The following is a 13,156-nucleotide window of genomic DNA, read 5'->3' as shown; positions in this document are numbered from 1 at the left end:
GTGCATCTCACAAAATAAGAATATCATCAAAAAGTTAATTTAGTTCTTCAAAGCAAAAAGTGAAAATCGTATATTAGATAGAGTCATTACAAACAGAGTGATGTATTTCAAGTTATTATTTCTGTTTCTGTTTCTATGTTGATGATTATGGTTTACAGACAATGAAAAAGAAAAAGTAATTATCTCAGTAAACTAGAATACTTTATAACATCAGCTTGAAAAAATGATTTTAAAATCCGAAACGTTGGCCTACTGAAATGTATGTTCAGTAGTGTTGAGCATTCCGATACCGCAAGTATCGGGTATCGGCTGATATTTGAGGTATCGGAATTCCGATACCGAGTTCCGATACTTTCATTATATCTGATACTGGAATCGAAAGTTCCCATAATTCAAAGAGCCAGAATTCAGCCAATGAAGAATGATTAGAAGTGTGGGCACATCCTGTTCTGCATGGTAGGCATGCAGCTACTGGCATGGCTGTGATTGGCTGCAGGAATGATGTTATGATGCACTATAAAAGTCGCCGCCCCCATTTTGGGTTCACTCTGCTGTGAATTCAGTTAGGGACAGGACGCTGTGTTCTGACTGAGGGCCAGTTTAGAGATAGCGATTTGCTTCATTGTGCTTTACCCAGGCTAATTTAGCAACTGCTGTGTGAGAATCTTGTTTTTGCCTTGCAGCGCCGTTCACGGCTGTCTGCAAGGTCTCTCTGTGAGTGCAGCTCAGGCTATTGTCTGTTCTACAGCCACCGCTGGTTGTAGTCAGCTCAGCGTGCGTCACTGCCTCATACTGTTCAATTGTCATTTTTTTCATTAGTGCTGCCTGCAGCACATTTTTCCTGTTTTTCTCCTATTAGTGGGTTTCCATCCGTATCCTGCTAGATTGTGGAAAAACACTATATAGGATTACATAGAGGAGCTTTTTTTGGCCTTGCAGCACCATTCACGGCTGTCTGCACGGTCTGTGTATGATTGCAGCTAACTTTGTAGTCTGTTCTGCTGCCACAGCCGGTGGTAGTCAGCTCAGGGTGCGTCACTGCCTCATACTGTTCATTTTCCTTTTTTCAATTAGTGCTGCCTGTTGCACATTTTTTCAAATTTATCCTATTAGTGGGTTTCCATCCATATCTTGCTAGATTGTGGAAAAACACTATATAGGTGAACATAGAGGAGCATTTGTTGGCCTTGCAGCGCCGTTCACGGCTGTCTGCACGGTCTGTGTGTGAGTGCAGCTCACTCTGTAATCTGTTCTGCAAAAAAACAAAAAGTTAATAAAGTTCACCAAACACTCCACTTTACAGTTGTGTAGGCCATATTAGCTCATATTAAAGTCTAGTCCACACTTTAGAAAATTAGTGTTTCTTATACCTGTAAGGAGCTGTTCAGGAATAAGCACGCTAAGCCCATAGTACTTTTCTGCCTGTCTTTATCAGTCTACCAAGATGAAGAAGGCAGGGAGTAAGGCACGTGTTAGTGGGCGTGGAGCAGGGAGAGGACGTGGGGATTCTGTGCCTGCTGCGGGCATCAGTGACTCATCATCCTCCAGTTTCAGCAGGGAACAGTCTTTCATGCGCAGCTTTGTAGGAGACCGCCGTACCCCGCTGCTGCGGGAGGAACAAATTGAAGCCGTTGTCGGATGGATGGCAGCTAACGCATCAACTTCAATTAGTGCCACATCCTCTCATTGCTTCTTTAGTTTGCTTTAGCAAGCATTTCAAGTCGCTTCGCTCTATCATGTGAGGCATTACAAGTTCATGACAAAGGTCCTTCAAGAATATGCATCTCCTGTCCTTCCTCTGTGCATGAAATTCCGGATGAGTTTCTGTATAAATAACACTGGGGAGCACAATTTTTTAGGAGTTAGGTCAGACAACTGTTCTTAACTAATTTTTGGATGCTGAATCCAGAAATTATCTCAGTTTTTCTCTATCACATCAAGTTTTTGAACTATGGGATTTTTGTCTTCTCAAAAATATGTAACCTACTGTACCTAAAAAGTGTTTTTTTTTTAATAGTACAAATAGGCATTTACGACGAGAGGAAGAAGGAGCAGACATGATCTGAAACAAAGGAAATATGTACATATGTAAATAAAACACTGAGATGGAAAGTTACAAGCTTTGAAAACTAACAAAGAAAAAATCATAAAAGATATATAAATTACAACTAAGCGCCCAATGTAAAGAGAAAAGCTATCACAAATCCTATTTATTCCTACTATGATAAATTTTTTGTCTAAAGATATTGATAATTATGACTTATTGGGAGCTGCACACACCTCTCACCACACTGTCTCAGTTGTGACTACTCTTACAAGTTGCCACGTAGCTCTATATGAGTCAAATTGTAATCAGATAACAAGTCTTATTACAGATATCAGTGCAATTGTGCTTCTCTGGCAGGTAATTTGTGGAGGAAAAACTTGAAGTGCTAGAAAAAAACTGACTACATTTTTGGAATCAGCATGCCAATTTTAGTATAAATCAGCTCAAAAACCTAACTCAACAGAAATTTTTTTTCAAATTGTTCCCCAGTGTAATGAATGAATTTAGGGCTGCTACATCAAGCATATTTGAAAATAGTACTACAGGCCATCGTTTTGTTTGCCTCTTACACGATGATTTCTGGTTTCAATTTTTTGTCATTGCTGTCAACACTGCAATTGTGATGCATGGTACTGAGTAAAATTACAGATTTCTCCTTCTTCGCCTTGTAAGATACCAAAGTTGCTTTGTTATTCAATCCAAAGACACTCATAAAGTGCTCGCTGACGATTGTGCTTCAGTGCTTCTGGAATTTCTCGTCTGTTTTGCTTTATAGTACCAACAAGTGTAATAGCTTTTGCAAGCAGAAAATTGCCTAGTTCAACATTGGTGAAATAATTGTCCATAGTAATGTTTCTGCCTGAATTGTATATTGGAACCGCAAGAGTTTTGACTATTTCAGACCCCAGATCCTTCTGTACTGGTGCACCAACCTCTTTGCCACAGTAGATTAAGCCATTTATGCCATAATAATTTGCAGAATCACACATCCAGAAGATTTTTATTCCATACTTGGCTGGTTTGCTGGGCATGTATTGTATGAACTTGCAGCGTCCTCTGAATGGTACAAGTTGCTTATCTACAGTAACATTAGTACTAGGATTGTAAAGTTTTGTGCAATTTTTGATAAATATGTTCCAGATATAACTGATAGGGGCTAATTTGTCTGTTTCAAACCTCGCTGCACGAGTTCGCTTATCATCAAAGCGAATGATTCTTCTAATTTCCTCATATCTGCCCACTGACATTGTCAAAACAAAAATGTATGTATAAGTATCCCTTGTGCTTATAGATGTATTGAATTTGTGGGATAAACTGATTTCAAGTGGGTACACTTAAGGTGCCTTCACACTGAGCAATATTGCAACGAGAACGACAACGATCTATGACGTTGCAGCGTCCTGGATAACGATATCGTTGTGTTTGACACGCAGCAGCGATCCGGATCCCGCTGTGACATCGCTAGTCGTTGCCGAAAGTTCAGAACTTTATTTGGTCGTTAGATCAGCCTGAATCGTTGTGTTTGACATGAAAAGCAACGACGTCAGCAACGATGAAAGGGGCCGTCGCAGCGTCTTGTTGTGGCCAGGTAGGCGTTATGCATTACAAAAGTAGACGCCTTTAAATTTAGCAATGTCGCTCGTAGATAGATACGCAATTATTTCGAAGATCCCAATATATTACTAATTACAAAAGGAGACGCCATCTGTCATAATGGCCTGGGAGATGGTGTGAACATTATTATAGTAATGTAATTATCACCATACTCCCAAATGCATTCCAAAGACAAAAGGTGATGCCTACATCACATTATTACATTGAAAAAGGCACCCCTTTACATTACATTACAAAAGGTGACGCCAACTGTGACGACAGCCTAGGAGGTAGGTGTGAACTTTACGTAAGGGCGTATTTACAATGCATCACTATTACAAAAGAAGACCCCTTTAAATCACATTATTACATTACAAAAGGTGACGCCATAACGTTATATATTTCAAATGGCTTTGTTGTTACGTCTCACTGAGAACGCTGATAGGTCACATCGGGGTCATGTGTACCTGCGTTCCTAAATATAAACCGCGACTTTACAACTTTTCAATCACTTGTGCGTACTCTGCCATCCACGAGCATCTCGTGTGCGTCTTGGTTCGAAATCCATCGTGTTCCTTCTCCATCAACTCGTGGGCGTCTTGGCTGTAACTTTTGAGCGACCTGTTTGTAGATCTTCAACTCTGCAGCGTTCTCAATTAGTACATCTACGGTGAGTATATCCTTGTGCTGTATTCATTTGCCATGCAGCAATACTAATTTATGTGTATAGAAATAGATGTATACTACATCTCAGCAGTGATTTTTTTAGAGCTTTCATGTTTATAACCAAAGACGCTTTAGCGTCGTAGTATTTCCCTTTTAAGTGGTAATGCAAACGATTTTGTAGTATGGTGTGTTTCACCAACATGAAATTGGCCATTGACAAAATAGCAACCAATAGAATGTACAAATTTTTCAACTCTCAGAATGGATAAAAATAGCCCTCATCCCATCCCCAAATGGTGGCTATGAGGAAACACACAAACGGCCCCCATCCCATCCCCTAAATGGTGGAAATAGTCCCACGGACCATCCCATACAAAAAATGACTGATAACAATAGGAACGGCATACAGCTCATCAAACTTTTATTTTTTGCTGTTTCTTAACTTTTATTTTTTTATTTTTTAAAGATGTCTACAAATGAGCAGGACTTTGTTCGGGCACTCATAGAGATGTACCGCTCCCTGCCCTGTTTGTGGAAGATAAAATCTAAGGATTATAGCAACCGTTACATGAAGAGAGAAGCGTATGAGAAGCTGGTGGCCGTCTACAGGGAGTATCATCCCACAGAGACCGTGGATGAAAACATTGTGAGGAAAAAGATCCAGGCTCTCCGCACAGTTTTCAAAAAAGAGGTCAACAAAGTGGAAAATTCTAAGAAGTCTGGGGCCGGAACTGAGGAAGTCTATGTGCCCAGGCTGTGGTATTACGACCTGATGGCATTCACTAGAGACCAAGAAATCCCTCGCCCGTGCCAGACTGTGACTAGCCTTTGTGAGCCATCGCCCGAAGATATCCTGCCTGAGTCTCCTGACGACCATGTAAGTAGCCCCAAGCTTCCCTTCTTGTAGCATGCCGTGTGTCTTGTATGTTTATGAGACTGCATGGCTTCCAGTAATAGTGAGTCACGTTGTTCATGTTTAATCCCCCTGATGATAACAGCTGCCACTTCCTGTGTCCGTAATTAACATATTGTGTCTTCCGCACATTCGTACAGTATTGCCGGCCAATGTAGTTCAGCACAGCTCTTTAACCCCTTTGTTTTTTAACCCAGGTAACTGTTCCTCATAGGTTCCAATGGGCATAGAGGTGTTTGGGGAGGTGTGGGCTCTCTAGGGATGTGTGGCAGAGTCGTTTGTATGTTATTTATTTTAAATTTTTGTTTTTCATGTAATTGCAGGTGCCTCTGCAACAGCGGGAAACAACGGAAGCGAACAATGTCCAGTCCCCTCAGTCCTCCAGTAGCCCGTCTGTCGAGGAGCAGACATGTCCACTGCGCCCATCTAGAAAAAGAAAATCAACAGCAGCCACACCTGTGGATCTCCTGGCAGTGGCCAACAGCATCTTGTCGAAGCACGTCACAACCAAACTCTCCCCATTCGCATCCTTGGTTGAGGAACGTTTAAACAGACTGGATGATACCCAAAGATCTCACGCGGAGAGAATAATGTTTGACGTTATGAACGCGGCAGCCGCAGGAAAACTATGCGACACATCAACATTGAGCATTGACGTCCGTCAGCCCAGTGCCCATTTTTATTGGGGACACCAACAGGAGCCCATGCACAGCACTCCTGTCCGCAGACCTGGGCCACATAATTCTCAGTTCCGGACACCACCTGCACCCCCTTCTTTTGGTGACTTATCACAAGGACCTCCTATAGCCACGCACCACTACAGTGAGATGGACACTTACTACCAAAATTTGTAGTGTTGTAGTTTAAATAAATGAGACTTGTGTTTTAGATGCTCCACAAGTAATCCCCTATGCCTTCTCCCCTGCAGGCATCCTCCTGGCACCCGGTCATTAATCCCCTATGCCTCATCAACATTAAAAAAGTATTGAAATAACAAATAATAAAATTTTTAATACAAATAATAAAATTTTTGGTTTCTTAAATTTGTGTATGTACTACGTGTCTCTTTGGCTTGGCAATAAATGACGCCGCTGGTCAATATACTACGTTGCTGGGCAATATGCGACGGGGACATGCAAATGCTAGAATACCCAATACATTACCGTCACACATAACTATATTGTTAACGATATCGTTGCTTTTTGTGACGTAGCAACGATATCGTTAACTAAATTGTTGTGTGACGGTAATGTATGCTGGGAGATCATTGGTCGCTGGGGAAAGTACAGCACTTTTTGTGGTTGCTGAATCTCCCGCTGACATCGCTGAATCGGCGTTAAACACAGCATGTGTAACGCCGATTCAGCGATGTCGTCACAAGAAACAAGGGAAACATTGGGTTAATAAGTGCAGGGCCACTCTTAGTAACGTGATGTTTACCATGGTTACCGTTGTCAATGTTTAAAAAACAAACAGTACATACATTCCCGCTGTATGGTCAAGTCCCTCGCCTTCGGCTTCCCGCACTGACTGGTGAGCGCCGTCCGGTAGTAAAGCACAGCGTTGACATCACCGTTGTACTTTACGCCCGGCGCTGAGTCAGTGCTGGAAGCTGAAGGCGAGGGACATGACTATACAGCGTGAATGTAAGTATGTATTGTAATTTTTTTTTTAACATTTACAACGGTAACCAGGGTAAACATCGGGTTAATAATCGCGGCCCTGCACTTAGTAACCCGATGTTTACCCTGGTTACCCGTGGACTTCTGGATCGGTGCTCGCTGGAGAGCTGTCTGTGTGACAGCTCTCCAGCGACCAAACAGCGATCGACATCATTGTCGGTATCGCTGCAGAGTCGATGAGTGTGAAGGTACCTTTAGAATATGGTGAACATCTACTAATATATATATACACACACACATCAGGAAATCACTAGTGCATAGGATGCTGAAGACTCACAGGTTTCATATGATTGATACAGAAGTAGAGTATGTTCATAGATATATATGTTTATTGGTATGTATTGGTATGTATGTAAAATAATAAGAAATAACAAATAGATATATCGTTATGTTCACATTTATTACAGAAAAAGGAGTATCATGGGTCATCCAAAAATTGTTAAAAATGAGCACTTTTACACTAGAGCACTTGAACCCCCCAACAATATCATCCATAATACATGGTATAAGTTATGCCAACAGTTACGTTACAGCTGTTGATACTGCCATGGGACAGCCCCTGGCCCATTGAAAAAGTCAGAGTATTTGTCCCTGCTATTAGTTGCATCATCACAGTACCTTCCAGAACCCAGACTTTCCAAACCACAAACCCTGTGCGCGTCTAGACGCCATTCGCCCTGGGTTACATCTCCGTTACCCTGGTCCACAGAGTCTACATACTGTGTAGGGCTGTATGCAGTGGCATCACGGCGACGTAGAAAGTTGTGGAGGACACAACAAGCAAGCACCACAGAGTCAATAGACGTTAGTTTCATGTTTAGTGCTGTGTGGAAAACCCGAAATCGGTTTGCCATAATTCCGAATGCATTTTCAACAACGCGTCTAGCTCTTGAAAGTCTGTAATTAAAGATTCGTCGTTCCGGTGTCAGAGTCTTCTGGGAGAAGGGCTTCAAAAGGTTCGGATGCAGTGGGAAAGCCTCATCTCCGACAAAGACAAAGTTCATGTTTTCTGTTGTGTCACTGTTGGGCGGCAAGGCAAGTTTATTATTTTTCAAGCGTTCCCCAAAATCTGTGTGCTCCAAAACTCCTCCATCGGATACTCTCCCGTTAATCCCAACAGACACACTTATGAAATCATAGTTAGCATTTACGAGGGCCATGAGAATTATGCTGAAATATCCCTTATAGTTATAATAAAAGGAGCCAGAGTGTGGTGGTTGGGTGATGCGTACATGTTTGCCATCCAAGGCCCCACCGCAATTCGGGAACTGCCATTGCTCCTCAAATCCCCTAGAAATCTCTTTCCAGTCATCCGGGGTCTGTGGGAAAGGCATGTAACTGCGGTGTAAAACTGAGACAATAGCTTTGCATGTCTCTGGGATGATGACGCTGAGTAGGGATCGGGATATAGCTGCGCTGTAATGCAAGTCTTGCATAGACCTGCCAGTCGCCAGGAAACGCAGCGTGACAGCCAGCCTCTCATCCACTGGGACAGCTGCTCTCATCTGTGTATTTTGCCGCCTGATATAAGGTTCTACGGCTGCAAGTAGGACATTAAATGAGTCCTCCGACATTCTCAGGTAGTTACGAAAATCATGCGGGTTGTTATCCTGCAGTTCCCTTATAAGGCCCATATGGGACAATTGATTCCTCTTCTGCAGCCACTGTTTGGTCCACATGCGGCGCTGACGCTTTACACGATTGTTTCGCGCTTGAACCTCCAGCTGGTTGTGAGCTTCTACCAATAACGCGGCCGCAACAATCACAGGTACATCCGAATGAGACATGGCAACCTGAGAAAGGAAAAAAGAAAAAAAAAAATTACTACATATAATTTTCAAAACTAACAAGACATCCAATACTGTAATGCATTCTCCGTTGCGTCACCGATGCTGCACCATTTGACAAAAATGTTAACATAGGATGTAAGGTACTATATATATATAAATATATATATATATATATATATATATATATATATATATATATATATATATATATATATATATATATATATGTATATATATATATATATACACATACATACACACACATACATATATACATACACAGAGATATACATGGCTAATTGTAAGCAACGTTAACACAACAGCATATAACACAACAGCCATACCCCATAGATACCCTCCATTAAATGTACCATCCACTGAAACAAACAGGACGATGAGCGCTGCTGATTTATAACGGGAACGCCAAATAGTGACTTCTGGAGCCGACGTCACACCCGCGACGGTGTGCATAAATGGAGACGCTATAGCGTTGCGAATTGCGCGCCAGAACGGTAGAATCAAGGACCTCCTCTGGGCGTGGCTGGGTGGTGCCATACAGCGTCTCTCTTGCTAAAATGGCGGCGAGACAGCGATGTCCTCCTTTGGGGCAGACAGAGGTCCGTTTTTTTGTAAAAAAAATGGATGCCATGGACTATGAGGGCCGGGAGAGTCGCCCAGCACACCCAAATCTACATAAGAATGAGGTGTTGCGCCACATTGCCCAGAAGATGGAGCGGAGGTTCGGCATCCGGCGCAGTGCGCTGCAGCTACGCAAAAAGTGGGCCGACCTCCGGTACAAACAGCCACTTTATCTGGCAACGTTGCGGGCAGAGACCAGGCAAGGCAAGTAACAGTATAGTGTAATTGGGAGACACACAGTATCGGGAGGGGGGAATAGGGACACTCGCACTGCCGTGTGGCGCTTCCCACCTTCTATATATGTACCTCGATTTGGGGAGTTAAATTTAAATTTTATTCCTTTATGCCACTGGCCTAGGTTTGTTATTTGTGGGGGTGTCGGAAGCTCTGTACTTTGGTGTGTAAACATTGTGTTTCTTTATTTTTTGTGTATAGAGAGACAACGCCAGCAGAGGACTACAGCGGCCAGCAGCGTACGCCCACAGCCAGGGCCGTCACGTAAGTTACCCCTCATGTCTGGCAATTGCGATGGCGCCTACTTAATTTTTTATTTAAGTCGACAGCTCTGTACTTCTGGTGTCTAAACCTTGCGTGTCTTTTTTTGGGGTGTAGAGAGACGCCGCCGGCAGAGGACAGCACCCACTGCAGCCAGCAGTACAGCGGCTAGCAGCGGAAGCCCACACCCAGTGTCGTCACGTAAGTTAACCACCCTTTTTTAGAATTTAATGACGCCATACGGGCCATTAGTAGGGAGGTTAAATATTGTGTACATTACAGGTGCAGTAACCCCACCGCAGGCCACAACCCCGCCCTTTCGCCACCCATCTTCCTCCCCCGGGTCTGCGTCATTCTCTCCAGCGACAAGCATTCGTAAGTGACAAAACCAGCGAGCGCTTCACCACAGTCAGTTCAATTGTTAACCAGATATGTATTTGCTTCCTTTCAGCAGCAGGAGCTGTGGCCCGAGCCAGGGGATGGGTGGTCAGCAGCTCTGCGGATGAGCAACAGGCGTCCCTTTTCCGTAAGTATTGAGAAAGTGGGAGGGGGTTATCGGTGGGATGTCACATTTGACAACGACTAAACGGACCCTAAAACATTGAACCTAAAAAAAGCCCTCTGGGGCAGTAGAAAATTGAGTGTGTAGTTACAAGTACCATTTTACAATAAACGAATTACTAACGATCATTACCAGCTATACGACCTGGTCGTGATCGTTGGTAAGTCACTGTGTGGTCGCTGGGTCGCTGTCACACAGAACGATTGCGTTAACAATATCGTTGCAACTTCACAGAAATCAAAGATATCGTTACAAAAATCGTTATTTTTGACGGTACGGTAAAATTGCTGGTTATGTAAACACATGCCACCGTTGCAGCTTTATCACTGTCCATTCTCCAACCTCTTCTATCACAGAACCGGACACCGTGAGAGAGCTGCTGGCCAAGCAAGACCGCCTGGAGCGGACAGCAGCGCTCATGCTGCAACAAGTACAGCAACATGGCCGCACGCTGCGACACCTCTTGAGGCGTGGGAGGTTCTGATTTTTTTTTTTTCTTTCATTGTTTGGGATATTGTTCTGTTCCTTGTTATTTTTCAGTTAACAACATAAAAAAAGTTTGATTTGACACAATTATGTTTGGTTTATTGTCTCTATAGCCACCGGCAACACACCGTGCGCCAAGAAACGTCGCCACACACACTTTTTGGCCCACATAATATCTCCAGTAGTTAAAAATGAAAAGACTGCAGCTTGGTGTGTCTGTAGTATACAGATATGAGGTGGGCCAAAAATATTACATGCATCTCCATAATCACACAAATTGAGGGGACAATGGTTGTCACACGGTACATATCTATGCTCACCTGCCAGGTGTCAGAAATAGTGAATTCAGGAGCCTGTATATGTTTATCATGAATTCATTTTTCTGACACCGTACTTGATGAATATAGATAGCGTGACAGTGATTGTCTCTTGATAAAAAAAAAATAAGGTCAGTTTGTGAAAAAAAAAAATTTAGTTTACCAGTTGTGAGCTGTTTTTATTTACTTGCGGAGCAGGCCAGGGACAGCTAAGCCAAGGTAGACACAAAAGAGTTGGTTGGCCTTACCATATAGTTTGCGCAAAAAATGCTACACAGCGCCAAATACTTTGCAAACTGCATCCGAAAGTGCCTCCATCTTGTGTGTCCGCTTACCAGATGCACAAGATAGCTGCCAGATATGTTTTATACATTACTATACCATATACTTTAGATAAGCATTGCGTCTAACATTACTACACAGCCATTACTATACAAAAAAAAAAAAATTGAACATACCGTTTATGAGCAATAAAAGAACCGATGAAGACGCCGGCAGTGGAGTACGGCGTTCCGAACAGAACGTTCACGGTAGAAGAGGATCGTAGCTGGAGAAGGATCGTTCCGGACAGGACGCTAGAAATGCAGGGAAAAACAGGCATACGCAGCTCTCGAACAATGTGAATCAATCGCTGTAGAGTCGCGGTTTATATTCTGAGACGCCGGGACGTCACATCCTGGGTGACACCTATCTGGGTGTCACCCACCTGGGTGACACCTATCTGACTACGCTGCCAATTCATCGGATCGTTAACCACTGCTGTTTGACGTGAAGCAAGCAACCAGCGACAACGATCCGTGAGTCGCTGTTACGTCACTGTATCGCTCCGGCATCGTTCGAACGTTGGTGTGTTTGACGTCTCTACAGCGATCTAAACAGCGACGCTCCAGCGATCGCCTTTTGGTCGTATCGTTGTCTATATCGCTGCAGCGTCGCTCAGTGTGAAGGTACCTTAGTCGGGTTGGTGCTCACGTGACCGTCCTTAGGGGTGTTCCCGTGGGCGGCGTTGCCCGATGATGCCGGGGACGACTCGGGCCTCGCCGGGGTGGACTGCGCATGCGTCGCAACAAAGCGGCGATCCCATGACGCGGTGAATTTTTATTTCTGATGATTGGTCAATTGGGGTATATAATGTATGCTGGATCTGGTGATGCCAGTACCTCGGAAGAAGGCACACGCAGCCGAAATGCGCGTAGGGGTCGTGGCACCATCAGACCAGAGATATAGTAGCATTTATATTGTATATAGTTACTTGTCTACTGCGCCGCAATGTGGTAATATAGTTTGGGGCAATACATTGTACTATGCCGTGCTGGCAAGAGAGACTTTCTTACCCGAACAATTTATTATATTTATATGGCGGTGAGACATAATGTTGTAACATGCTTACCTGTGGCCTGAGGTGTCTTTATTTAGTACCATCTCCATCATTGTTGTTTTTAAGTATTTTGTACATTGTTCTAAATAAAATTTATATGGTTATTGTACAATGAGGTTCTTGTGCAAGTTTTTGTAGGTCATTATTAACCGCTGACATTGTCGCCTTACAGTGTGGATCAGAAAGTGGGTCCAGAAATAATTCTCATATTGGGACATCATACGATTTATGACTCCCTGCCAGCAGTAAAAGTCCAATATATGCATAAAGTTCCTCTTTTGAGATATTTTTCCAGGACTTATTTTTTGCAGAAGCGATACGTCTTCCTTCTAGGCTTGAACATAATAGGACCTCTTCTGCAATATTGTCAGAAAAATATGTACAGAATACATCTTTAGGGGTAAAGTAACTGGGACTTCCCACAGCTCCTTGAGCCTGTCTCACAATATTGTGTGTTGGAGTACGTCCGACTAACATTTGTTTTGGATGTTCTGCTTATCACTTCTTGAGGATCCACTAGATTCACTCCTTCCTCATCAGAAGAATCACTGGATGAGGATGTTTGATTAGCTGGTGGCAGATAGTCTT

At 43.2% G+C, this 13,156-nt stretch overlaps 2 protein-coding genes and 1 long non-coding RNA gene across 3 annotated transcripts; 2 read left to right on the top strand and 1 right to left on the bottom strand.

Moving 5' to 3' along the window:
- Positions 1-4,597: 4,597 nt before the first annotated feature.
- On the top strand, positions 4,598-6,262 carry LOC138657669 (uncharacterized). The gene is made up of 2 exons (XM_069745380.1): positions 4,598-5,183; positions 5,543-6,262. Exons 1-2 carry the CDS (start codon positions 4,773-4,775, stop codon positions 6,071-6,073), a joined length of 942 nt encoding a protein of 313 aa, XP_069601481.1. The 5' UTR covers positions 4,598-4,772; the 3' UTR covers positions 6,074-6,262.
- A 1,020-nt stretch (positions 6,263-7,282) lies between these two features.
- On the bottom strand, positions 7,283-12,133 carry LOC138665211 (uncharacterized). The gene is made up of 2 exons (XM_069752502.1): positions 11,649-12,133; positions 7,283-8,694 (listed from the first exon to the last, which is right to left on the bottom strand). The coding sequence occupies exon 2, from the start codon at positions 8,686-8,688 to the stop codon at positions 7,429-7,431; it is 1,260 nt and encodes a 419-aa protein (XP_069608603.1). The 5' UTR covers positions 8,689-8,694; positions 11,649-12,133; the 3' UTR covers positions 7,283-7,428.
- On the top strand, positions 10,122-10,954 carry LOC138657668 (uncharacterized). The gene is made up of 3 exons (XR_011317122.1): positions 10,122-10,200; positions 10,277-10,351; positions 10,744-10,954. It is a non-coding gene; the product is annotated as an uncharacterized lncRNA (long non-coding RNA).
- Positions 12,134-13,156: the final 1,023 nt, after the last annotated feature.

Source organism: Ranitomeya imitator, chromosome 1 (assembly GCF_032444005.1).
Source record: "Ranitomeya imitator isolate aRanImi1 chromosome 1, aRanImi1.pri, whole genome shotgun sequence".
Taxonomy (NCBI): Eukaryota; Metazoa; Chordata; class Amphibia; order Anura; family Dendrobatidae; genus Ranitomeya; species Ranitomeya imitator.
The sequence above is the reverse complement of the archived record's forward strand: the minus strand, read 5'-3'. Positions and strand labels throughout refer to the sequence as shown.